General features: G+C 32.8%; 3 protein-coding genes across 9 annotated transcripts in view; 2 read left to right on the top strand and 1 right to left on the bottom strand.

The window, feature by feature from the left end:
• Positions 1–27,664, top strand: LOC18099039 (protein trichome birefringence-like 14). 7 transcript variants are annotated; one of them, XM_052453330.1, is made up of 6 exons: positions 1–558; positions 1,349–1,655; positions 3,107–3,310; positions 3,496–3,699; positions 26,188–26,383; positions 26,496–27,664. In XM_052453330.1, the coding sequence occupies exons 2-6, from the start codon at positions 1,502–1,504 to the stop codon at positions 27,322–27,324; spliced, it is 1,587 nt and encodes a 528-aa protein (XP_052309290.1). In that variant the 5' UTR covers positions 1–558; positions 1,349–1,501; the 3' UTR covers positions 27,325–27,664. The 7 variants fall into 7 exon arrangements, with proteins under 7 accessions (XP_052309290.1, XP_006382869.3, XP_024457614.2 ...); XM_006382807.3 differs by lacking the exons at positions 26,188–26,383; positions 26,496–27,664 and adding exons at positions 5,143–5,338; positions 5,451–6,745 and having other exon boundaries at positions 8–558; XM_052453331.1 differs by lacking the exon at positions 26,188–26,383 and adding an exon at positions 5,143–5,338 and having other exon boundaries at positions 14–558.
• On the top strand, positions 20,004–24,193 carry LOC127905377 (uncharacterized). Its single transcript, XM_052453335.1, has 8 exons — positions 20,004–20,123; positions 20,243–20,455; positions 20,550–20,661; positions 21,081–21,242; positions 22,014–22,060; positions 23,002–23,122; positions 23,717–23,783; positions 23,860–24,193. Exons 2-8 carry the CDS (start codon positions 20,252–20,254, stop codon positions 23,912–23,914), a joined length of 768 nt encoding a protein of 255 aa, XP_052309295.1. The 5' UTR covers positions 20,004–20,123; positions 20,243–20,251; the 3' UTR covers positions 23,915–24,193.
• Positions 24,282–27,754, bottom strand: part of LOC7479145 (uncharacterized) — a 28,184-nt gene continuing 24,711 nt past the window's right edge. Inside the window, exons 2-3 of the mRNA XM_052453334.1 lie at positions 24,984–25,019; positions 24,282–24,770 (exon numbers count right to left, since the gene is read on the bottom strand). Coding sequence (XP_052309294.1) covers positions 24,680–24,770; positions 24,984–25,019 — 127 coding nt within the window. The 3' untranslated portion in view covers positions 24,282–24,679. The remainder of the gene's footprint in view (positions 24,771–24,983; positions 25,020–27,754) is intronic.

The raw sequence follows: 27,754 nt of genomic DNA, 5'->3' as shown, positions 1-27,754 counted from the left end.
TCTCTCTCTCTCTCTCTCTCTCACCTTAAAACCAAAAAACACACAGGAGACTCTCCGCGCTTCCCAGAACGATCCACAGTGGGGGGTAGTAGCGGGTGTTTGAAGTATAAAATTGATGTGTTTTTTAATTTGAGAATATATTAAAATAATATTTTTTATTTTTTTAAAATTAATTTTAACATTTTCATACTAAAACAATCTAAATATATAAAAGAGTTAATTTTTTATAATATTTTTTTTCTACTTTCTGTTTAGAACACAATTCCTAGCTAGCAGTCTCTACCTTGCCACAGCACACAAGTGTCAAAACATAATTAGGCCAAAAACGAATTCTCCGTTCTCTTTTCCTTCTTTTTGGCTGGTTGTGGGCCTTTCTCTCCCCCTTGTGTTCTACATTAATTTCTTTGCGATTTGCAGTTGATCTTTGTAAAGAAAAGAGAGAGGTTCAGTTTAGCAGATCTGTGGATCATAAAAAAAAGTTTGCCATTTTATAGGAAGGAATAAAATTGGATGGAAGAAGAGAACTGAAGAGAGGAGGAGGCTCTAATATGCTACTGGGTGTGTCATCCATCATACCAGGCTCTTGTTTTTCATTTTATTTATTTATTTTTTGTTTCCTGTTCTTCACATTTTTATTGTTATTGTACAAATTCTCTTTCAAGTTTAATAGGGTTTGTTTCTTTTCACCAATAGAATTCTGGGCAGTTCCTTTTTTAGTGGTTACACGCATTCAAGTTTGTTTCTTTTTTTAAAAAATGTGTTGATAATAATAATGCCTGTTTAATGGAGTTGTGGACCTCGATTTAAGATTTTAGAATTCATGTGCTAATTAAAGTGTAATTATTTGGAAATAAATGTTTTTTTTTTAAATATTGGTAGGTTCATCTTATGACTTCTTGATGTTTTTGCTTCTTGCAGAAAGTCTACATTTTGTGTGATTTTTGAACTTCTAGGAATTGTAGACTTGGAAATTTTGTAACTTGACAGTTTCTACATGTGATATTGCACTCCCTGCTTTTATCTCTCTCTCTCTATTTTTTTTCCTAGTTTGCTATGATTGCCATGAAATTTTTCTGGTGGCAATAATGTTTTAGTCTTTAAGTGGGTGATTGATATGTGGAAATTTATATTCAATTTTAAGGGCTTGTAATTGATGTGAATGGTACTTGTTCATCAAGGAGACAATGGAATGTAATAGCTCAACTTGTTTTTATTAATGAGTGTTGTGTGGAAGCTCATATAGGGAAAAACTCCGTAGATCTTGAGATGGCTGTATTTGAAAAGTAGAACGTAGAAGCATGAATAACCACATGTAAATGATCTTTTTTTTTCTTTGCTTGCCTTGCAGCTGAAGCATCCTGTAGGACAAATGGACGACCTGTGGCATCATAAAGTGGATTTTTCCTGAACATTTTCAACATTACTGATTTTAAACTATCACTTGGAATGCTTAGAATACATTGAAATCTGCAGGATTTTTCCCCTTTGCCGTGTAATAGAGATGAAAGGAAACTTTTGTAGATTGAAGGGGAGGCACCTTTCTGTTACTCTGCTTGTCCTTACTTTTACAACCATATTTCTCTGGGCGTGGGAAAAGAATCCTTTTGTTACTACTTTGCGGTCAGCGCAAGAGCAGTTCAATTTTCATACTTCAGGTTTGCTTCTCATTTCACTGTTCATTCGGATATATCCACATCTTATTTGTGTGTGGGTGAGTATGTACAAGAGAGCATAAATTACTTATGATATAGCTTGGCAACATGATTGCTTGATTACCTTATTTTTCACTTTCTGAAAGATAGGAACTCATATAATGAATATGAAGTATCAGAGATCTTCTAGGTGGGTGTAGATATGTCCTTACCTTTTTGCTACAAATCTTGAAGGGTACATGGTTGGTAGCTAGAAAGTTTACCTTGATCTTATTTGTCTAGTCGTGTTTGGCCCCTGTCTTGAATTTCACATTTTTCTGAAGTGCCCATACAACTGAAGATACCACATAACAATAAAGGTAAAGATCTTGATAGAAGTTTTTGCTTCAACATCTGAGAGAAGTTCCTCGCTGAATGCAATTTTGTAAGGTTCATATCTGCATTTTCTTACTTCTAGGAAAACTGCCAAATCCTTGATAAAATTTATTTCTAGAAAATGCCAAGTGCCTTTTCTTTGACATTGAGATCCACAAGTAGAATGAATATGTTCTCTTGGGGGGGCTAGCCAATTTCCTTTGTTAATGTTTTCTAATTCATCTTTCACTAACCCCAGATCCCTAATTTTTCCTTTGGGTAATTACATCTAAAAAGCTAAGGTAACCTCTTAAGGTTAAATATTTTAATTGGATTTTGGTAGTTAGCTAGATTGAAACATTGACTTGTTGTGAGTTAGGAGGTGTCATAAGACCTTATCACCTAGCATTTGCATTACGTACCACGATAGTGGGAGATAGAGTTATTTCTACAGTTTTCAATGGTTTGGTATATGTTGTAGATGGTCCCACATATGCTGGAGGAAGTATCGTTGATTTATTTAGGAGAGGGAAGGATGGTGTGGAGGTGTGTTTTTTGGAGCAGAGCTCCAGATCTATTGAAGGATCATTCTACTGAGGCAATCGTTATGGTGCAACATTTTTCCAGTTCTTATTGGGTGATGCTTAAGGGGATTTTTACTATAAAGAGGAAGTCTCCTTAGCCAACATTCAGTGTGTTATCTCTGTTGTCATATTTTTTTTTCTTGCTGTATTTAGGCAGATGTCTTATTGCCCCCTTTTCATAATTCATTCTCTTTTCATCACATATATTTTTGGATAGCTCCAAGTAGAATAAATGACTGGAATAATGTAGGACTATTCTATTGATATTTGTGTATAGTGTTGGGATTGAACTAGATAATGGACCAGACAATAAGATTTGTTTTGGGCATAAGAAGAATGACTTGTAAACCAGGTTTGGTTTGTTTATATTGTATATTTTGCTGGTTGAGTTATTTTTCATTTTGCTAGTGACGAGTGTTATTGAAATCTTCTGCACTCCATATAAAATCATGATGTTGCTTAACTTTATTTCATGGTTATTGGCTGACTTACTCTTTTCCCCTTATTCTGTCGCAGAGTTTGTTGTTGATACTCCCAAAGGCTCTTCTTTTGATTCTTTGACCCCAAATGAGCATGTTCAGGGAAGAGATTCTAATCCTACAAGATCAGAAGAATCTCAAATACCAGAAAAAGAATTTGACGCCTCAAATTTTACCAACTCAGTTGTTCCTGAAACGGAGGATGGTGATGCAGATAGGAAACCATCTTCTAAGATAAAAGGTAGAATCCTTTTCATTTACACCTGTAAAAGATCATTTTTAATAAATCTAGCAACTCTGGTCTTTCCATTCTATAATCACACTGTACTTCTATACTTTGGTACTACCATATAAAATCATGATATTTCTTAACTTTATATCATGGTTATTGGCTGACTTACTCTTTTTCCTCTTGTTCTGTCTCAGAGTTTGTTGTTGATACTCCCAAAGGCTCTTCTTTTGATTCTTTGATCCCAAATGAGCATGTTCAGGAAACAGATTCTGATCCTACAAGATTAGAAGAATCTATAATACCAGAAAAAGAATTTGATGCCTCAAATTTTACCAGCTCAGTTGTTTCTCAAACAGAGGATGGTGATGCAGATAGGAAATCGTCTTCTAAGATAAAAGGTTGAATCCTTTTCGTTTACACCTGCAAGATATCATTTTTAATAAATCTAGTAACTCTGGTCTTTCCATTCTATAATCACACTGCTGTACTTGTGTACTTTGGCACTTATTAGATGATTGAAATGCTTGTTTAAACTACTCACTTGGCGCAGTTAGAATAAGAAATGTATATAGTTTTTTCCCGGGGACCATGTAAACCGTTGGCTAATATTATATTTCCTTACTGTTTTGGGTGCTTTCTTATTTTAGTTTTTTTAGGGAACAATTTTTGTCCACAGTGAACTCATTATTATTGCAGCACTTTTAGTGGAATGATTTATTTCTGATTTTTGTTACACTATCCTTAGAGATGCATATTGTTGAAATTCCTTTGTCGAACCATCTTGCCTTTCATTAACACTACTTGTCAAGAGCTTGTGGCATTCTTTTCATGTTCAGCGTCAAAAATATTTAGTTCAGTCTTCATGACCTATAAGAGTACATGAAAATGCATAAGATGACTTACTGTGTCCTTAATAACCTTGTTATCAGGATTTCCTGTAATTATCACTTGCCATTTACAACTATGGTTTTGCATTTAAGCTTTACTGGTTGATGGTCAAGCTATGATCAACTTACAACAACAATTATATAGAACATGGGAACCTTATAGGAGGACAAGAATATATATATATAGCTCAGTTGGTGGAGCACTGGGCTTTTAACCAGAGACTGAATGGGTTCGCAGCATGCTAAAGATAGATAGCAGAATGGTTGAGTTTTATGATTTTTCATGTCACTCATTTTACTTTTTATTGTTTTGTTATTCTAGCGTGACAATTATATGTTCTCTTTTTGATATAGTGCTGGCCCAGGCCATCCCATTATTTGCCATATAGCTTTCAAAGATAATTTTTGCAGTTAGATGGGATGTTAGGCAATAGAAATAAAAGTGGAAAGAATGGAAAAAAAGGATCAACCACACTGATTATCCTTGTGAATGATTTATAGATTTGTACTATGGTGTAAATCATGGCTTACTATATAACTACTTTGTAGGGTAATTTAGTATGAGATTGAAACTAGGAGACTTTTCTTTATTTCATTAAATTGCAAGGAAGGTCCTTATAATACAGCAATAATTTTAGAAATCAAAAGCATTGCAATGAAAAATAGACATGAAATTGAGAAGCTACAGTAGGGGTGATGATAATATTTATGGGGTCTGGATGGCGTGAGTTATTTAGTTAGCTTGTTCTCCTATGATAACAGAACAATGAATGCGATAACTTGAAAATTAGAAAAAGACCTGTGGAATAGTGAAACTACACATTGAAGTTGTAAGTCTCCTGTATGTTTATGAATCAATAAATTTGTCGTGAATCTTTGGTGCACCAGCTAGAGTTATGCATGCTTCAAAGTCTTATGGCTGATTGAATTTTAAGTGTGTTATCATCTTTTCAGACTGCAATTATTCCAAGGGTAGATGGGTTGCAGATAGCAGGCGGCCTTTGTATTCTGGTTTTGAATGTAAACAATGGTTATCTGAAATGTGGGCATGTAGACTAACCCAACGGACAGATTTTTCCTTCGAGGGATATCGATGGCAACCAGAAAACTGCAAAATGCTGGAGTTTGAGAAATCTGCATTCTTGAGAAGGTGGGTTCTGTTTTTTGTGTTTGATTTCTGCAAGAATATGTGTTGTCTTGTTCTCTGACCCATCAAACAAAGATGTCATATGTTCAGTTCCCTGATTATTATTGCATTCCAGGATGCAGGACAGAACAATTGCATTCATAGGAGATTCACTGGGCAGGCAACAATTCCAGTCTTTGATGTGCATGGCATCTGGTGGGGAACGGAGGGAAGATATTGAAAATGTGGGAAAAGAATATGGTCTTGTTAAAGCTCGTGGAGCCATTCGTCCTGATGGCTGGGCTTATCGGTTTTCAAACACCAATACCACCATTTTGTATTACTGGTCAGCAAGCCTTGCTGACTTAGAGCCTTTGAACATCACTGACAAAGCCACTGATGTTGCTATGCATCTGGACCGTGCACCAGCCTTCATGAGACGATTCCTCCATCGGTTTGATGTGTTAGTTCTTAATACAGGACATCATTGGAACAGAGGGAAGATAACAGCAAACCGTTGGGTGATGTATGTCAATGGGAAGCCCCTTAAAGATAGAAAACTCTTGGAAATTGGGAATGCCAAGAATTTTACAGTGCATAGTGTTGCCAGGTGGGTTGATTCTCAACTTCCTTCTCATCCCCGACTTAAGGCTTTCTTCAGGACCATCTCACCAAGGCATTTTCGTAATGGGGACTGGAACACTGGAGGTAATTGTGATAATACCACTCCTTTGACTGGAGGGAGCGAAATCTCACAGGATGAATCGAGTGATCCAGTTATTGCGGCTGCTGTTAAAGGAACAAATATCACGCTTTTGGATATCACTGCTCTCTCTGAGCTAAGAGATGAAGGTCACATCTCAAGGTACAGTGTTAAGGCAACAACGGGAGTAAATGACTGCTTGCATTGGTGCCTTCCTGGCATTCCAGACACATGGAATGAACTTCTTATTGCACAGGTATAGCGTCAAACACACCAATTAAGATCAAGATGGACAAATGCAGAGAGCTAGAAACCAACAAGGGAAACTTTTATCATCAACTTTTTTTTTGATACACGTCGTTTTTTGTGACAACTATCTTATTGATTAGAAGAGAACAGTGAAGCATCTAGCCAGTTCTGCCCATTTCTCATATCCATACAGGAATTGATTTCGCGAATTGTAGTTTGAATCCACCACGTAGTAGTTGCCAGATAAATCTGGCAAAGCTCGAAGAAATAGTTTCCATTCTGGAGCTGGACATTTTCGGAGGAATGATGTATGTAATTCACGATTGTCTCAATACAAAGAAAAGATTTACTCAGCTTCCTAATTCGTGTTGAACCATTTAGCTGTTGTAGTCATGCAAGTCATCAAGCGGCCCTGCTAGGCTGCTAGACATTTTGTAAATTGAACTTGTTTATCCATTTAGGCAGTTTTTCAATCTGAAGTCTTTGATGTTCTCGCTGTAGCGCATGCTTCCTATGTTAAGAACCAATTTTCCCCACTTGGCGAGTCTATGCCATGGTTTTTAACAATATCAATCCTAGCCTGACAAGTCTACCCAGTAACCCGCTAACTTTAGGAAATTAACTTGGTAAAATCCGGATGACTTGATACAACTTGTAACCTAGTTGATTCAACCAAGACTGAATGATACTTGGTTGGGTCAACTTCAGTGATTTTAACCCGACCCAAGGCTCGGGTCACGGGTTTTTCCTGGGTCACCAGGTTATCCGGGTCAACTCCAATTTTTTTATAAATCAAAATGATATCGTTTTGGTTAAAAAAATAAATAGTCAACGGGTTGCAATCAAGTTTTTGACCAGGTTTTTCCGGGCCAACACACCCGGTTAGTCGAGTCACCCATGTTTTTTACTTTCTTTATTTTTTTTAACCCCAGCTCAGTTCCAGTCCTGAATCAACCGGGTCCCGGACCAATTCATTGAACTAAATCGGATTTTAAAACTATATATATGACAGGTCACCTCAAACATGTAATAGAGTTGGGCTTTGATAGTTTTGGGCAAATGATAATAAAATGGGTGATGAAATAAAGATATAAAGAGTTGACATGATGAAAGATCTTAAAAAAAAAAAAATTCAATAAAGTGAGTGAACAGTAACTAAAAGTTACCTTAAAGAAAATAAGATGAATGAACAGTTACTGGAAGTTACTTGAATACTTATATTTAAAAAATAATGCAAGGCAAAATAAGAATACTAACAATTCAACAAAACAATAATAGTAATTACTCTGCAATTCAACCAAGTTTACATGATCTCAAAACCTATTTATTAAGTAGACTTATAATCTCGTAGGCTGATAAACAATAGGGTTGTAATTGTAGGAATTTATTAGTAGACAATAGCTTTCTTAAACCAAAAAATAATAAAAAAATGTTTTCTTATAAAAAATCCCACTCAGATAAAGAATAACTTCATGATTACAAGTTCTATTTGCAATAATTTTTCTTGTTCTTGAATTTCAGTTACTATTTAATACTTTCATCAAGTGATTAATTCTTAATATTCAACTTAGAAATTCAAATTACTCTTAGTTAAATCATGTATAAAAGAACTTGAAACGGTAACTATAATGACAGTGTCATATTTATTTTTTTAAAATTATGGCACTGAAAAGATTAAAATTACTAGAAAACTTAGAAGAAAGAGAAGAATTAATGAATGCCCATGTTATGTAAAAGAAGGAAATAGAGAATCAATTTTTTTAAGGGATAAATTTTAAAAACAAAGAAGAAGAACATGTACATGTTCATGAGTGTAGAAGAGAGATGGAAGAAGCTAACTTAAAGAGAGACATATATGTATTTTTATTAAGAAATTAAGGAAAAACATAGACTAAAGATGAATATAATTGAAAATCATTATAATAGATTATGACACTAAATGAAAGATTAACTCATGCCATTGTAAAGTCCAATGTTAGAGAGAGATAAAATGGTGAGAGAAGTCTTATAACATGAGGTAGAAAAATCACAAAACTTAAGTAATTAAGGAATCCTGTAAAAGAATGATAAGAGCAATAAACAACATCAATTCAAAATTGGATGCCAAAATAAAAAAAGAAAATGATAAAGTAATTTTTTACTTTAATCACAAAATAATTAAGGAGAGGTCACGAGTAATTCGGAAAATTAACTTGAAATTAGCTTAATGTATTTTCTAATTTAACTTTAAACTCAGCCCGATTTTAAGATGGTGTTCGCATTATTGAATAGAATTTGTGCTTAACCAGGATACTTAATTTGTGAGTAGTAAAACTCCCTCTCCCATCAGGATCCTATTTGTACAACATCTCCCTCTCCTATATGAACCAAAAGAACAATACTTTAGATAACAAATTAAAAGGGTTTATTGAAGCAAGATTTAATCAAGAGAGCACAATTATATAGGTCTTGATTCTTGGATTCTAGGGAATATGGAAGCGGCTCCATTTTTTGTCAGTATTTTCAAGAAACGCTTACAAGATTTTCTCCCTGGATTCAAATTGTACGAAAAAGGGCACAAGAGCAAACATGACCTCAACTGTGACATGGTTAATCTTCTTCATGGTTATCAAGATTTGGTTGAAGAGTTCGAAATCATGTTAAAAGATGATGAAGAAAAAGCGAGTCGACCTTTGCCGGAACACATGGAAGATGCTCTTTTGTTCGTCAGACTGTATAAGAAAAGCTTAAAAGTTTTTCTCCATGAATTCAAATTGTATAGAGAAGGGCACAAGAGCAAGCATGATATCAATTGTGACATGGTTGATCTTATTCGCAGTTTACAAGATTTGGTCGCAGAATTCTAAAGCGTTTTAGTAGATGGAGAAGAGAAAGCGAGACCTTTTCCTGAGTACATGGATATATAACAGTACCGTTTCTGTTATTGCTCTGCGTAGTTGTAATTAGATTTTATCAACGTGTTACCAAGAATTACCATTGAAGTTCTTGATATTTGAAACCTTGATCAAGCTTTTTTTTTCTTTTTCAAATGTTTCTTGCTTCCTAAATTATAGGTTGAAAATGCCATAGTCACCATACCTCTGCTCGGGAGTTGTTTCAAGTTCAGATCACGAATTAATTAGGGTTAACATAGATTTTTCTCAAAATAATAGAAACATTGTCCAATTTGGTTTTAAAAAACCTGACTCGAGTTCACAAATCACTGAATTCACCCGTAAAATCATGGCAGTTTAATAACTATAAAAAAATCTGGGAATTAAAAGATCACTAGCTGCCTTCCTGTCATCACGCAATCCATGTTACGACTTTGAATTGTATAGAATTATTTTGCCAAGGCTCCTCTTTTGTTTGTATGGATTTAATTTTGTTTAATTTTTCTTTTTGTTCTATATATTGTTTCTTGACCTATGCGATGAAGTCTGTCTTGGTCTTAGGATGTCTTCTGCATATCTTTTTTGTCAAGAGTACTGGATAGAAAATTTAAAGGTAGACCCGGCGGCCGGATTAACTCTCAATATCCGTAACCTGAACATTATTTTGGGTCAAGTTTTGGAATTATACATGTAAGAAAACTATAAGACAATAAAAAATATGTGTCAATACTAATATATAAATTCAATAAAAGCTTAATTAACCATGTCTTTATTTTATACATGTTTCTCTATAAAAAAAAAAAAATAATATGTAAACTCAACTCTATTTCTAATTAATAATTAGCTTAAAACATTAATACAATTCTTATTAATCCCATTTTCCCATTATATATAAGCTTTTGTATGCATCACATAAAACCTTAAATAATATAAAATAAAATTTTTATATAATGTGTTTTTTTTTTACCAAATACTATATCTTAATTATGACTTATATAATAAAAAGAAAATAAATCTCTGATTTTAAGTTTTTATTGTGTTCAAACAAATATTTTAATTCCAAACATGTACTTATTCATTCAGGAATTAAAAAAGGAAGGATTAAAAATTTATCAATTTTATAAAATAAACTCTCCTCTTTTTCTCCTCTATTCTATCTCTAATTTGACTTATTTTTCGTACGATTTTATTGCGGGCTGCTGCCTGTCATCGTTGTTGTCACTGGCGACAAAGCCTTTCTTCTTTGTTTTTATTTTCTCAATAATCCCAAAGTTAGTTTTTTTTTTTTTATCATATTTATCTTCTTTTTTTTTTTTGTTATTTTTCTTAGTTTAAGGCCTGATCTTGTTTTTTTTTCTTTCCTTCGTTTTCTCTTGCTTTTATATTACTGTGTTCTTGTGTTGATTTTCATCGCAGTCAAATTGTTTTTTTTATTAAATACTCTTCATAATTAAATCTCCCAATCTTACCAGCTACATGCAAAATTAAAAATGAATTTGAGAAATTAATTTATAAATTTCAAATAAAGATTAATCAAGAGACTACCTTGTACTTTTCAAAAAAAGAGAATAAATTATAAGATAATAAAATAAGTGTTCCTTTGACCAAATTGCCTGGTCGGCGCCGATTTCTTAGTTTCAAACAGTGATCAATACATGCAAAACCTGAAATTTCCATTCTGCTTTGCAGCATAGTTATAAAATCCAACTTATTTATTGACCTAGAATAAGGATTCAATCACGAGTTGAGAAGATTAATTCAAATTGATTTTTTTTCTTTTAAGTCAAAGCCTACCAACTACGAAGCCGACCACGTAAACAATATATTTGATAATAATAAAACACAAAATACTGTGCATGTAGGGCCTATTAAAACCACTGGTTCGTGCGTGGCCGCGTCTGTGACCAGGTGAATTAATTCACCTGGGCACTTTTCACTCTCGAAGTGAACAATGCCCTGGGGAATTAATTCACCTGGTACTGTTCACTTCAAGAGTGAACAGTGCCCTTGAAGTGAACAGTGCTGATTCACTTGGCACTGTTCACGTAAATAATGTTTCAAATGTTGATTGGACTGCGTCCGACCCGGTAATTTTTTTAAAAAATTGTGTTTTATTCGAAAAACTAGTTTTTAATATTATTTAATAACACAACATAAATTAGAAGGACATCGCATGATGACGTAGCATTTGCGGAATTTGATCGATATTCCAATTATGTTCTTGCCGGGTCCGACCCAATTAAAAAAAATTCAGTTTTTATTTTTATTTTTAATTGTGTTTTATTCAAAAAATTAGAAGGAGATCACTTGATGACGTAACAAAAAATTCAGTTTTTGTTGTTGCGCGCTTAAGAAACCATTGAAAATATAGTCCTTGTTGGATAGATTTCGTATGTGATGAAATTGCACATAATTTAATGGAATAATAAAAAATATTTGATATCAATATTATTTATTTCATGGTGTAATAATATTAGTTAAATCTACAATATTTAAATTAAAAATCATCAATATATATATATATATATATATATATATATATATTAATTATTTTATAATCTTAATTTGAAAAGCATTCTTTTAACCAAACACATTAAACTACTTTTTGTTCAACCTCAATTTCAACCACAGTTTTAACTAAACATATATTTTTCCAAACCAACCTCAACTAAAAGTACTTTTTATAAAATAACTTTTTTCCAACCACAACCACAACAGCTACCGCAATACCAAACACACGACCTGGTTTAGAAATGCAGCTTAAATAGAGGTTTGTGAAAAATTATTTTTTTAGTTTAAAGTTATTTTTTATATTTTTTGGATTATTTTGATGTATTAATGTCAAAATAAATTTTTAAAAATAAAAACAAATATATTATTTTGATGCATTTCTAGACAAAAAATACTTCAAAAAACAACTACTACCACAGACAGCTTGTAAAACTCTTTTATCTTTTAAAGCCCACGATTTCCTACATAAACGGAAAAACAATTCTCTAGGCCCATATAAAGGAATGAATCAAACTGTAAATATACTGCCTGTTTGAGATTGTGGTAGTGGTGGTGGTTTGAAGTGTTTTTCGTTTAGAAATGTATCAAAATGAAGTTTTTTCATTTTAAAAAAAATATTTTTGACATCAGCACATCAAAACGATCTAAAAACAAAAAAAAAATTTATTTTAAACAGAAAAAAATTTCAAAATTTTTAAAAATGCTATTTACACCATGTTTTCAAACACCCTATAAACTCTAGCCACATACCACTACCATCACTTCCTTTTCCTCACAACTCCTAAACTAACCACCGCAACCTTCACCAAAAGATGAAGCAATTTCATGGTCATAATTATTATTATGCTCAAAAGCTTTCCCTTGCTTTTCCCTTGCTATTGCTATCTCCTTTCTTCTTCTTTTTCTTCTTCTTTGTTTTCAATCTTCCATTTTTTTTTTCTCTCATATTGTTGGATACCCACTGCAGAAACCATGAGCTAAAGAGATAAACAGTAAAAGAATGTATAGGTAATTAAAGAGAAAGGAAATTATGGATTTTAAATATTTTGTTTTCTTTGTAAAATTTTTATCGTATGTTTTTAATTTTCCCTTAGTTTTTAATATCTGAATTTTAAATATTTAGTTTTCGTTGTAAAATTTCTATCGTATGTTTTATTTTGACACCTTTTATCACTTAGAGCACTTCACCTATAATTATATTATATCTTTGTTGACTTCTTATCTAGATGTATAAGCTTTTCTCAATTTCAATTTAATGAAATACCTATCTTTATTAAATATATATATATATATATATATATATATATATATATATATATATATATATTGTATCTTTGTTGACTTCTTATCTAGATGTATAAGCTTTTCTCAATTTCAATTTAATGAAATACCTATCTTTATTAAATATATATATACACTTTAGGATTGAAGAATTAAAGGTTTTGAGGCTTTTTATTTAGAAATGTATTAAAATAATATATATTTTTTATTTTTTTAAATGTATTTTTGATATTATAACACATCAAGACAATCTAAAATTATAAAAAAAATTAATTTTAAATATAAAAAAATTGAATTTTAACCTATCTTTATTAGACGGACGGCACTTCTAAATATATATAGGATTTAGCGCAATAATTAAGCAGCAATACCATTCAATGATAAATGCGATTTTTTTTCTTTTATCATAAAAAAGTTTGATTTTCTAGATGTAAAGCTTCATTTCACACCAGTTCATGACTTTAGCCAAAAGTTGATTGTTCATATCTCTCGTTTTCATGTTACAATATTTAAAAAAGTTTTCAATTATATTATATTATCGTTTTCATTGACCTACTAGAACAACCGGTGCATAGATTAGGTCAAAATTTAAGCCAGTGCCTTTTTAATCATAATATGCACACATTTACCAGTGACATTTTGACTGTGATTCATTTTTAATCAAAATTTAAGCCTGTGCTTTTATTCATCAAATTTTCATTATGCATGTTATGGAGAAAAATACTTGATCAATCAATATCCTAAGCAAGCAAGGGTGTGTAACTAGTTGCTAAATATATTTATTAAATTTTTAATTTTTTAAATATTAAAATAATTTTTTTAATTTTTTTTTTAAATCCATCAACGAGTTTTGACTGTTTCGATTGATTACTAGATCATTTTCTGAAGTATTTTCAACTCTTACTTTTAAACGTGAGAGAATTCCCAAAGTCTCTGTTGATCGTGAGAGAAGTAAGACGCGCTGGAAAAAATTATTGTCGTATAAGTTTTCCCGTTAAAATAAAGAAAATTCAAATTTGACAAGTAGGGTTCTTGTCTCCATGATTTGAGTAAGCAATGACGTAAGGAAATTACCTTCAGTTTTCTCTGATGAGTACAACGTATGGCTGGTTAAGTGGTAGCCACAAATTAAAAAGAAAAAGTACAATGATAATGATATTTTTTTAAAAAATATTTTAAAAATATATTTGCTAAAAATATTAAAAATAAAGAAATTATAAACATTTAGTTTGAAGGAAGGGTTCATAATATATTTATAACTCATGAACTTTATTTTTTTATGAAAAGAAAAGGATGAATGTAATTAATTTTATCATTGTAATATTTTGAGTTTTATTTTACTCAAACTAATATGTATAGAATTAGTAAAAAATACTAAAAGATTCCATAAAATCCTAGAAAAAAATTCTAAGAAAGGTGAAAATAAATTTAGATGACCTATCTGGACCTAAATATATTGAATCCAAGCCAGTGCTGCTGGGCAATATGCATAGCTTAGCTGGGCATGACAACATACTCCTGGGTAATCATGTAAAGTTTTTAAATTAAAATTTTTATAATGATTTTAACATAATAATATTAAAAATAATAAAAATATTATTTTAATATATTTTTAAATAAAAAATACTTTTAATTAAAAATCATACTACTCCACCGAGCAAACACAAGACTAAATAACTTCTTAACAAGATTTTGATCTTAAATAGGTCATAAATACTTGATGGGACTAGTTTATTTACAATAATTTAACTTGTTTTTATATATTTGCCCAGTCTATGGCAAACTCATTAGTCGTCGATTAGAGTAATCCTCCAGGGGTCTTATTCACTTATCAAATGACTTTATGACACTAAACTATATATTTTAATTTCTAATATATTAAAATAAAAAAATTCATTTCACAATTAAAAACATCAATTTACCAGGAAATATAATAAATTAATATGATGTGGGACCTTTTGTACTGCAATTTCCCTATCATTTCTTTGTGTTTTCCGTGCTATTCACAATTACATTTCTGCTTAATTTGTTTTTGCTGCTTCCAGTGACCAGTCTCACTATATGCCGCCTCCTATCGAGGCAACCATGTGTCAATGTAAGAATTTTTTTTAATTGGAATAGTAAAAACAGTGGTGGTCGCAGCAATTCTCTAGCCCTACTAATTAATACTCATGCAGATTAAGGACTTCATTCCTAGCCACGAAGACAGTACTAACCAAACCAACTTTAACAGAACTTTTTGGATTTTCCCTAATTCCCTCTATACTTCAATTTTGTTTGCATTTGGTAAACTGAGAAAGGAGAACAGGAAGCTTGGGGCTTCGTCAATGGCTTTAGGATCCACTAAGCAAGGATTAGTCCAAAAAGAAGGCAGCAGCCGGAAGTTGCTCCCACCAATTAGAGGAAAAATCAAGCGCCAAATTTTGGCTTGTTTCATGAAGAAGATGGAAGTAATGAGACAAAAAACCATATTATTTCTTCTCTGCTGCTCTGGTGAGACCTCCTAGATTTCCTTTTCTTGTTGAATGGACTCTGTTAATGGAAGTGCTATATTTCTTTTTCTTGTTGAATGGACTCTGTTAATGGAAGTGCTATCTGTGTTATATATAGAGCACAAGAAAGCACTATCGGTGACAAATTTTAAGCTTGTTGCAATCTATATGCATGATGCAATTAATATCAATCAACGTTTGTCCCTAGAGGTGGCATACCATGTATGTTTTATCCCTCCCATATTCTCTCTTACTTCCCATTTCGTGTCTCTGATAATTCTTTTCCCTTAGTTCTTCGATCTCCTCCCTCCCCCGATAATGGTATGTTTCTTGTTACAATTTTGGCCTCTTAAAGATATTAGAGCGTTGATCCTGAGAATCCTAATTGCTTTTCACTCTGTGATCCACCTGCTTCGTTGCTATGCTGCTGCAAATTGTATTGAGGCCATCCAGCAGGTCCTACTGATATAATCCTGGAACTTTTTCCATGATTACAATTGTATTGTTTCTAATTTGAATAAAAATTATATTTTATTGATTGAATTAATCGACCGTTTCTCTATCGCTTTAACTTGTTCCACTCGGTGAGTCTATTTTTCATAAATCACTTTACTAATTATCATAAATCACTTTACTTTCACCACCATATTGATGGACTAGATTTTGATGACTTGGTTGGTGGCGTATGATAATTTGACGAAATTGATGAGGTGGTCATGTTGAACAAAATGTCTATCAACAACAACAAATCAAGCAAATAAAATAAGTTGCTGGAAAATATGATGTGCTGGAACCTCCATAAGACGAGATTCAATAATTCCAGTGAAATTACAAGCGGAAGTTCACAAATTTTGGCCTAAAATTACAACAATGCTGCAAAAATAGCAACTTAGAGAGCCCTGGGACTAGTTAAGCTGGAAAAACCTAAACCTTGGCACATGCATCCCTGCAATCTTTTCACTAGTTTAGGCATGCATTGACAACTCTTGTAATTGTTGACTATCCTTTTCTTGTAAATGCAGACCATTCCAACACTTAATCCCCGATCTATTACCTATATCTCAATTGAATCCCAACCTATTTTTATATTAATTTGGTAACTATCCCATCACAAATACTTAATCTGAAGCTTCAATTAAAAAAAAAAAGATTTTTTTTCCATTTAATTGCATAATATTGGGATTTTAGATGGAAAATATTAACAAATTCAGATAGAAAGATTTAATTGAAAATTTCTGCTATGTTGGGGACCCTAATTAATGATAAACAATAGGTGGAGAACCACCGACAGATTCCACTATATTAATTGGACCATTGAAAAAAGTTTATCTAGAATATGAAGTAATTGAGTTTCCCTTTCTATTTCTATTTTTCGTTCAAAATAGTGGGAATCTTTCATAATCAAATTCATTACTCAAATACAGGCACAGCCATCAAATCGAGTTCATGAATCATGTCGTCTTCCACCGACGGAGAGTCCCTTTCACTTCAACAGCGTCAAATCTTAGATACCATTGATAAGAAGCAAGTAAAAGTAAAACACCAAGCCTTAATCTCAACTCTTCCCAGAGAGAGGCATTTGCATGCTTGACCCTCTCTACCAATGCCAAGGCTTTTGGATCCCTCCAGAGCCATCTCTTATTGGTATTCTTTTCATGCAAGACCACTTCAGTACTGATGTTGTCTTGGCCACCAATCCCGAGTGTGGCATCACATGGCTTAAAGCTCTTATTTTTGCCATCATGAAGCGCCGAGCTAGCTACTTGTAACTTTTCCAGCCACCCTTTGCTCACAGCTAATCCACATGACCTTGTTCCCTTCTTGGAAGGTTACTTGTAGAAATATGAATCCATTTCTGGTCTTGAAGCACTCTCTCCCAGCCTCGCATCTTTGCTACTCACTGTCCTTATTCTCTGTTGCCAAACTCCATGATTGGTACTTCTGGCTGCCGTTTTGTGTATGTTTGTCGTAACCCAAATGATGATGTTGTTTCCCTTTGGCACTTCCTCAACAAATTATCGCTAAGAATAACACCTAGCCCTTCACTGAAAGAGACATTTGAGAAATTTTCTAGACGAGAGTTCTACGTACTGCCGTCCTTTTTGGGACCTTGTGTTAGGCTGATGGAAAGCAAGCTTAGAGTTGCCACAGAAAATATTGTTTCTCAAGTATGAGGATTTGAAGAGGGATCCCTTATTAATTCATGTCTAGAGGTTAGCTGAATTTTTGTATCAACCCTTCACACAAAATGAAGAAAGTGATGGGGTGGTGCAAGAAATAACAAAGCTATGCAGTTTCTAGAATTTAAGAAATTTGGAGATCAACAAAAGTAACTATTCTCGATTCATGTCAAAGAAATATGATTTCTTCAGAAAAGATTGATGATTGGAAGAATTATCTTACAACAGAAATGGCAGCAGTTTTAGATCAAACTACATAGGGGTTGTGTTACGCCCGTCGACGTCCAGCCCAAAATTTGTCCAACATAAAAAAGATGTAAGACGATATAAACATTAATAAAAAAACAAAAATATATATGAGATTAGAGTCATTGGCTCTATTAGTTTTGATAAGCCCGACTAATTTAAATATTACGAATAGAAATTGCAATGAAAATAAATAAATTGAAAAAAATAACAATATAAAAAAAGTTAAAAAAAAAAACTTGAATATGTTTAAGTTATTATGCCAAATTTAAGATCTGGTTCTGATACCAAGATAACCCTGTCGAAAGCAAACTAAATAAAACTATGAAACTCAAACATCAAATAATTCAATGTTGAAAGGTGAAATTTAAAAAACTAATAATTAAAAAAATAAAAAAAGATATGAATTAACTCGAGTTAATCCATTTTGGGATAATCCCATAGAAAAAAATTAAAAAAAAAAGAAGAAGAGAAATTCACAGTAAACTAAATGTTGGAGGATGAAATTGAAAAAAAAAATCAATTTAAAAAAAGATCAAAGTCAACTCGTGTTAACTTTCCAAACCCGTGACCTTGATCATGATCTCGGGACTAATCCTATAAAAGAAAAATCCTAAAAAATAACGACGTAAAATTCTAAATCAACAAAATATTGAGGGATGGAATAGATAAATAAAATTCAATAAAAAAGATTCGAAACAAAAGAAATAACAATTCAAAGAATGAGGACTAAATTTGAAATAAAAAATAATTTGAAATCAAATGTTGAGGGATGAAATTGAAAATAAAATTTAATTAAAAAAATGATACAAAAAAAAAATCAAAAGATTGGTGACCAAATCTAGTATAAAAATTAAATGAAACCAAATGATAAGGGATGTAATTGAAGAAAAAAAATCAATAAAATGATAATAAAAAAAAAACAAATAGCAATACAAAAAATAAAGACTAAATTGGATATAAAAAACAAATAAAAGGACACCTTCATATTTTAACAAGGAGAATAGAGAAAAAAAAAAGAAGGATAACCTAATCACTGCATCATTTTGTATACGCACCACACAATTAGAAAGAGAACGGCAGGACGCTTCTAATGCTGCTGTGAAAGGTGATATTTAGAGGCAGGACTACGCCTTACTCACCAACAAAGGGTGTAGGCTTCGTCCACGTTTTATTTTTAAAATTATATATATCAAAAGATCAAATCATCCCAAGTTAATTTAATAATAACCAAAATACTAATTTTAAATGATAAAAAAACCCCTAAATGACAATTCAACAAAAAAATTCCTTTCAATGATAATTTAGTTTTTAGATTGTGATTTAAAAATATAAAAAGACTAAACTATTTCTAATAATGCTTTGAAATATTTTGCTTTTAAGAGTGTAAAACACATTGAAATCTCTACACAGTTCCAGTTTGACCTTGACTTGAGTTAAGCCCTATCATAGTCACAAGCAATCGCATGATAAGTGCAATGTGCACTTGCTTTGGAAGATCATGGGCTGAATTTTTACAATAACAAGGGTAATTATCACTACCATAGCTATTTTAGATTAAATAAAAAATTAGATTGGATTTTATAATAAATATTTGATTTAAGTTAAAATTTATTTCTAATTAAATATATTTATGATTTTTTAAATAGTCAAATGTTAAAAAAATAACTTAAAACAATTTATAAAAATTATATTAAACGTGGAATGCTAATATCCCATAAATCATCTTGTTTTAATATTTTATAATCGCTGAGAAACTCTCATCAAATTTTCATGTTCAATAAGCTATCTGCCTCGCAGGAGTAAAGTTTATTAAGAGTTTACTTACAGTTATTTTTCAAATAATTTTTATTTAAAAAAATATTAAAAAAATATTTTTTTATTTTTTAAAAATAATTTTTGATATTAATGTATAAAAATATCAAAAAATATCAAAATTTTTTTAATATAAAATAAAAAATTTTAAAAAATTTAAAACTTATTAAAAATACTTTTAAAATATAAAAATAAAAAAAATCATAATTTAATTCAGGATTTATTTGGGCCATAACAGATCAATAAAAATTTATTTGGGCCATACCGAATATTAAAATATAAATCGGTTTTCTAAATTTCGGCTTAATTTTCAATTTACTTAAATAAAAAGAAAAAGGAAGGAGTTCCGCTTGCACAAGTGCAGGGAGCTTCTTTGACACGAGAAGTATAGCAGAAGCATGTTTGGTTACCGAGAAAATTAAAAAAAGTCTCATTCTTTCTGTCTCAAATTATTCTCAGGTAAATTACTCATCCTTTCCTCCCAAGTTCAAAATATACAAATTTATTTGGTTTCCAAGAAAATTCAAAAAAAGAAAAGTAAACTTTAAACTCTCTCTGTTTTTTTTTTTTAATCACAGAAGTAAAAGATGGAGGGTTTTCAAGAATTTGAACCCATTTTTAATGAGCCCAGAATTGGATGGGCAAAGAATTCAAACCCGGGTTCGGGTTTGATGGATCAATTCTTGATGCATATATTTGCTCCTGATGACAATCACCTTAAAATTCAAGTAACTGATTATCATTCCAATACTTTTGAGGCTGTTAAATCAGTTATGCAGCTTGATGACATGGTTAGTTCTTGGATTATAATCATGGATTTTTGAGCTCATGCAATTTGGGTTTTAAAGTTTGTAACTCTCCTTTTGTTTTAATGGGGTAATGCAGAGGGATTGTATTGGCATTGGAGGGTCTTGGGCTGAGTTTGTTGAGTACCTTGTTGCTTCTTTTAAAGCTGAAGATGTAAAGCTTGTCCTTGAGAAACTTTCGGATTCGGATGGTGATTAATGTTATTGAATTTTGTTGCATTTTTATTATGATTTATAAATACTTAATGAAGATATAGGGTGAAATGAAGTGAAGTGATCTTTAGGCATATCATTTCTTACATGTTGTAAAGCGTTGTTTTTTTTCTTCCTTTGTTATGGTTTGCGTGCTCCCTTGGGATATCTGAAGGTAGTTCTAGTCAGACTTGATTAGATGCTAACTAAAGCATTTACGAGTTTGACTCATGTTAACTACGTTGCTTATAAGATTCAAAAAAGGAAAAAAAATGAGATTTTTATTATTTGTGGAATTGAATTAATGCGGATGATGGCTCAAAAGTCTTTTATATATCCAAATTTTTTGTCGAAACCTTTTATGGACCAAACATGTATGCATTTAAATTGCGCTAGTTCCTTTTTTTATGTGTTTCAGGTGTGGCATATGCAAAATTAGTGGCTCAGAAATCGAAAGGAATGCCACTAATTTCCATTTCCCTCACAAAACTTCTGGACAATGCAGCTAGGGATGCCATGGCAAACATGTCTTTTGGGCTATTCAAGGCATTCAAACGCACGAAGAATTTGGTTCTACAAGGTCACCTTCTCTTCTTCATATATTGATATATAGTTTTGACTTATTTATCTGATATATGAGGTTTCCTCCTCTTTTGTTTGAAGCTTTTGATTGTGTTTTTCAGTATATTGAAGTCACTGTGTTTGAAAAATATTTTAATAGTCTGGTTAGCTCACTAGCTAGCAGATGATTTCCAAATGAAAAATTTACTTGGTTTTGTTGTATTCTGCAACTGCTAATAATAGTATTGGTTTCAAAATATATCAAGATGGAGATGTGCCCTTTTTAGATTTGTGATAACATTTAGAACTAAAGGACAATTTTTTTTAAAAGAAAGACAGCTAATTGTCCGTTGATAGTTTGAGTTACTTTTCAAGAAACAATCATTTCCATGATTTTCATATCTGAGGAAATTTGATATATTGATGTATTCTGCTGCTTTAACATGTGATAGAATTGTGTAGTATCCAGACTTGTATATGCTAAAAAAGTGGACTTTCTTTCCAGTGTATTGCATGATTGTACACTAAGCCAAATGATACATTCTGATACATTAAAAGATCTATCCTGTCTATGATTGTTCTTATGTGCGCTTACATGTTCTTATAATATGGTCATATGTCTTCAACACCTTTTCATTTTTCATGCATTATGCCTTGTAAGTGTCTACCTGCTTTACATTTTTCGTTGTCTTTTATCTTCTTTCTTGTCATATTCTCTTTAACAGTAACACTTTGGGGCGAAATGAGCAATTCTGCAATTAATTGTCACATTCTTTGATTGCACTTGCAGAGAAAGAGCACTCTTTGCAGTTGACAAAAGTTATATCAGCCGAAAAGGTATGTTGCTTATTATAGACAGACAATATTATGGTTTTACTGTTATGATTTTTAACTTTTTTTGTGTAAAGATGTATGCCTGTTTTTAATGATGCGCAACCTCCATTTTGTGCAAAGCTTCCTGCACTGACTGACCTGGTCTAATGTCTTAGTGTCTTCCTGATTAAATGGTATCAACAACATGCTACTTGTAGTTGTCATTTTGCATTATTCAGTAACGTTAGATGTAGATGCTTGTGGATACCATGTGTTCTTATAAAAAGATTTAGGTTTTTGGACAGTTAATACTGAGTCATTGAGATCCTATAGACTCACCTTGGAATTTTCTGCATTTAAATTGTAAATATGCTGTTGTTGCAAAAAAAAATTTCTTCAAGGTTACTTTTCTTTCATTCAACTATCCTTGGTTAGTTTTTGCTTCATTAGAAAAACAAAATTTGTAAAAACTTGTATATCTCTCGTAGGACTCCATTTCATTATTCATCCAAGTATGCAACAATTCTTATTCTTGAAACTTTCTTTGCCATCTGGAGATCTCCTTTTCTCCTATGACTATCCATCAACCATCCCGATGAAAAAGAAACAGTAATTTACTTCTTCATACAAAATATGACAAGTCTGGACACTAATCTCTTTTTTTTTTAAACTCCAAACACCACTCAATCTTTTCCTATCAAAAGTAAATAGTGCAAATGTAATTTGTCACTTCAAGTTTTTGTGCGGCTCAACCATGCTTGGGAAGTCCAGTTTTTGTAGTGGTGGATAAACTTTATGCTTACTAGTCATGGTCATGCTTTCTATGTGAAATCTAATTAACAGGGTGCTAGCATCATTGTTAAATTGATGAGTTTTTTCAAGAGGGTGTGTAAAAGACGTGAAGCAATTATGCCTATGATGGCTTATTGAATTGTTGTGCTGAATTTCTCCTTTCTTTTTGTCAGGAGAGGAGTGAAAATATCCAGAGTCAATTGGGAAAGAGACAGAAGTTAGAAAAGATGAATACTTCAGACAGACTAGATGTTTCTGGTCCTCCAGCCAGTAATGGAGCACAAAATTCTCCAGGTTTGCATCATTTTTATTTTTGCTTTAATCTACTTGCAATATCTTCTAGGATGTGTGCTTAGCCTTGGAGGTTTTCAGATTATCTGTAAACTGAGTGCTTCTATATATATCACTGAATGTGATGATACTGTATCTTCTATAAACAAAATATTTCTGAACCAGATAATAGATGCTGGTATGCCACAATTTGATTTTGATTCTGTGTTGAATGAGGCCTGCTTGCAAGTGACGTATGTAAATGAAATCTGATAAAATTCAATAACTGTAAAAAGGATTGAACGGAAAACATATCATGGTCAATATGCTAGGGGTAGATAGCACATGATAATTATATTGAAACAATATACAGAATTTACAGTTATTATTATTTTTTTAATGAAATTGACAATGATTTCTTGTGTGCATAGTATATTATTATTATTTCGTTGGATTCTTTTAGAATGTTTACCTTTTAAACTACTGGGACTGATTAAAATAATTTGTCTCTTCTATTCAATTAGTCCTTTTTATTTGGATATTTTAGTCCGTTCAGTAGATGCTGATAATTGAAATTTAGTTTAGAAACTAAGACTGCCTTCTCCTGCTTTAAATCAGACAAACTAGCAGGCCGAGATCCTGCCTCAACAAAAGTTACCAATCGTGTTGTACCAGCATTTCGCAGGTATATCAGCATCTCCTGTTTAGTTCTCCATATGAACCTGCATTTTCAATATCTAATTTTCATGGTGTTTGAGCAGGGCAAAAGTGAGGGGTGCCTTACTTCAGGATATAGAAGATGACAAAGATAACTAGAAGCCAATCTGACAGTTCGTTTCAATATGTACTGCAATTAAAGATTTGAGATTAGGATTATGATTGACATATAATATACCAAGAGGAGGAGACAGTTTAAGGACAAGGAGTAATATCTTAGCCTTACTCATTAGGCAACAAATGTACATCAGATTTGTAACCAAGTAGGAAATGCAGTGTCTAAATCAAATTTGTATTTTACTAATTGGTATTTTGTGGACATGAATGGATATTCTTATAACCTCTTGTTTATACAAAATGCTGATTGAGTTGACGTGACCTTAAGCATCATCAATATGGCCTTTTCTGTTTCCAAGTAAGTTGCTATTCTTGTTACTTTTGGGTCAGAAACACAAATGTCAAAATCTGGTGAAATATCAAAAACCAAATTCTAAAGAACAAATGTTAAAATCAGGTGAGCTATCAAAAAGCATCTAAAGAACAACAAGGCGGCAATACATGATAATCTAGAAGGGCAACCTTCCTGAGTATAATCTAGAGGGATTTTATATAAAAGGGTGGCACGTATCTACGAGACTAGAGAGTAATTTGTAAGAGATAAGTTGATGTCTGCTTGTGCTGTTGCTTACTATCTGCAAACACGTTCTAGTGAATTCAATCTTCTGGCAGTGAAACCCCTTGACTCTTTAAAAACTATGTTCTGATGTGTTCTTTGAAGAACAATCTCACTATCTCAGAATAATTTATCTTATTCTGAGGCTAATACGGACACCATTACAAAAATCATCGCATTGGATCCCCAGTTTAGAAGATGTGTCCTTCGAGTCTTGTCCTCCTGCTTTTCTTAGTGCGGAAAAAAGGCCAGCAACTTGGCAAGGCCTCCATATTGTCATACCTGCATAATCTCAGCAAGAAACCCAAAATCCGTTAGCACTCTGATTTAACACAGTCTGACGAATCAAAAGTTATCTAGATTGAGCCATCAAATGCCCTGTGGTAAAAGAGAGAAAGAAGATGGGATTCTCAATACATGGAAATAGATTCTGCTAGGGTGGATTTTCCATTGCAAATCGGTCAAATGTTAAATTTAAGAGAACCCAAGAAATACCTGCTTTTGCTGCTATTGCTGCTACTAGTGCGTGTGCTGCTATTGCTGCTACTAGTTCTTGTGCTGCTGCTCTTTCCACTGTTCTTACATTCTCCTTTAAACAAAATCCCTTTGATCCACCACTTCTTATCTTCACGGTTATCAGTTAGTTTCATTAACACTACTTGTCAAGAGCTTGTGGCATTCTTTTCATGTTCAGCGTCAAAAATATTTAGTTCAGTCTTCATGACCTATAAGAGTACATGAAAATGCATAAGATGACTTACTGTGTCCTTAATAACCTTGTTAACAGGATTTCCTGTAATTATCACTTGCCATTTACAACTATGGTTTTGCATTTAAGCTTTACTGGTTGATGGTCAAGCTATGATCAACTTACAACAACAATTATATAGAACATGGGAACCTTATAGGAGGACAAGAATATATATATATAGCTCAGTTGGTGGAGCACTGGGCTTTTAACCAGAGACTGAATGGGTTCGCAGCATGCTAAAGATAGATAGCGGAATGGTTGAGTTTTATGATTTTTCATGTCACTCATTTTACTTTTTATTGTTTTGTTATTCTAGCGTGACAATTATATGTTCTCTTTTTGATATAGTGCTGGCCCAGGCCATCCCATTATTTGCCATATAGCTTTCGAAGATGATTTTTGCAGTTAGATGGGATGTTAGGCAATAGAAATAAAAGTGGAAAGAATGGAAAAAAAGGATCAACCACACTGATTATCCTTGTGAATGATTTATAGATTTGTACTATGGTGTAAATCATGGCTTACTATATAACTACTTTGTAGGGCAATTTAGTATGAGATTGAAACTAGGAGACTTTTCTTTATTTCATTAAATTGCAAGGAAGGTCCTTATAATACAGCAATAATTTTAGAAATCAAAAGCATTGCAATGAAAAATAGACATGAAATTGAGAAGCTACAGTAGGGGTGATGATAATATTTATGGGGTCTGGATGGCGTGAGTTATTTAGTTAGCTTGTTCTCCTATGATAACAGAACAATGAATGCGATAACTTGAAAATTAAAAAAAGACCTGTGGAATAGTGAAACTACACATTGAAGTTGTAAGTCTCCTGTATGTTTATGAATCAATAAATTTGTCGTGAATCTTTGGTGCACCAGCTAGAGTTATGCATGCTTCAAAGTCTTATGGCTGATTGAATTTTAAGTGTGTTATCATCTTTTCAGACTGCAATTATTCCAAGGGTAGATGGGTTGCAGATAGCAGGCGGCCTTTGTATTCTGGTTTTGAATGTAAACAATGGTTATCTGAAATGTGGGCATGTAGACTAACCCAACGGACAGATTTTTCCTTCGAGGGATATCAATGGCAACCAGAAAACTGCAAAATGCTGGAGTTTGAGAAATCTGCATTCTTGAGAAGGTGGGTTCTGTTTTTTGTGTTTGATTTCTGCAAGAATATGTGTTGTCTTGTTCTCTGACCCATCAAACAAAGATGTCATATGTTCAGTTCCCTGATTATTATTGCATTCCAGGATGCAGGACAGAACAATTGCATTTATAGGAGATTCACTGGGCAGGCAACAATTCCAGTCTTTGATGTGCATGGCATCTGGTGGGGAACGGAGGGAAGATATTGAAAATGTGGGAAAAGAATATGGTCTTGTTAAAGCTCGTGGAGCCATTCGTCCTGATGGCTGGGCTTATCGGTTTTCAAACACCAATACCACCATTTTGTATTACTGGTCAGCAAGCCTTGCTGACTTAGAGCCTTTGAACATCACTGACAAAGCCACTGATGTTGCTATGCATCTGGACCGTGCACCAGCCTTCATGAGACGATTCCTCCATCGGTTTGATGTGTTAGTTCTTAATACAGGACATCATTGGAACAGAGGGAAGATAACAGCAAACCGTTGGGTGATGTATGTCAATGGGAAGCCCCTTAAAGATAGAAAACTCTTGGAAATTGGGAATGCCAAGAATTTTACAGTGCATAGTGTTGCCAGGTGGCTTGATTCTCAACTTCCTTCTCATCCCCGACTTAAGGCTTTCTTCAGGACCATCTCACCAAGGCATTTTCGTAACGGGGACTGGAACACTGGAGGTAATTGTGATAATACCACTCCTTTGACTGGAGGGAGCGAAATCTCACAGGATGAATCGAGTGATCCAGTTATTGCGGCTGCTGTTAAAGGAACAAATATCACGCTTTTGGATATCACTGCTCTCTCTGAGCTAAGAGATGAAGGTCACATCTCAAGGTACAGTGTTAAGGCAACAACGGGTGTAAATGACTGCTTGCATTGGTGCCTTCCTGGCATTCCAGACACATGGAATGAACTTCTTATTGCACAGGTATAGAGTCAACCACACCAATTAAGATCAAGATGGACAAATGCAGAGAGCTAGAAACCAACAAGCGAAACTTTTATCATCAACTTTGTTTTTGATACACGTCGTTTTTTGTGACAACTATCTTATTGATTAGAAGAGAACAGTGAAGCATCTAGCCAGTTCTGCCCATTTCTCTTATCCATACAGGAATTGATTTCGCGAATTGTAGTTTGAATCCACCACGTAGTAGTTGCCAGATAAATCTGGCAAAGCTCGAAGAAATAGTTTCCATTCTGGAGCTGGACATTTTCTGAGGAATGATGTATGTAATTCACGATTGTCTCAATACAAAGAAAAGATTTACTCAGCTTCCTAATTCGTGTTGAACCATTTAGCTGTTGTAGTCATGCAAGTCATCAAGCGGACCTGCTAGGCAGCTAGACATTTTGTAAATTGA

This window comes from Populus trichocarpa, chromosome 5 (genome assembly GCF_000002775.5).
Source record: "Populus trichocarpa isolate Nisqually-1 chromosome 5, P.trichocarpa_v4.1, whole genome shotgun sequence".
Taxonomy (NCBI): Eukaryota; Viridiplantae; Streptophyta; class Magnoliopsida; order Malpighiales; family Salicaceae; genus Populus; species Populus trichocarpa.
The sequence above is the reverse complement of the archived record's forward strand: the minus strand, read 5'-3'. Positions and strand labels throughout refer to the sequence as shown.

Excerpts from the sequence above, each read along its gene's own strand:
- LOC18099039 (XM_052453330.1), top strand. The coding sequence starts at position 1,502 with ATGAAAGGAAACTTTTGTAGATTGAAGGGGAGGCACCTTTCTGTTACT. Across the intron at positions 1,656-3,106 it reads GTTCAATTTTCATACTTCAG|AGTTTGTTGTTGATACTCCC; the intron begins GTTTGCTTCTCA and ends ATTCTGTCGCAG. Across the intron at positions 3,700-26,187 it reads ATCGTCTTCTAAGATAAAAG|ACTGCAATTATTCCAAGGGT; the intron begins GTTGAATCCTTT and ends TCATCTTTTCAG.
- LOC127905377 (XM_052453335.1), top strand. The coding sequence starts at position 20,252 with ATGGAGGGTTTTCAAGAATTTGAACCCATTTTTAATGAGCCCAGAATT. Across the intron at positions 20,662-21,080 it reads GAAACTTTCGGATTCGGATG|GTGTGGCATATGCAAAATTA; the intron begins GTGATTAATGTT and ends TATGTGTTTCAG. Across the intron at positions 21,243-22,013 it reads GAAGAATTTGGTTCTACAAG|AGAAAGAGCACTCTTTGCAG; the intron begins GTCACCTTCTCT and ends TTGCACTTGCAG.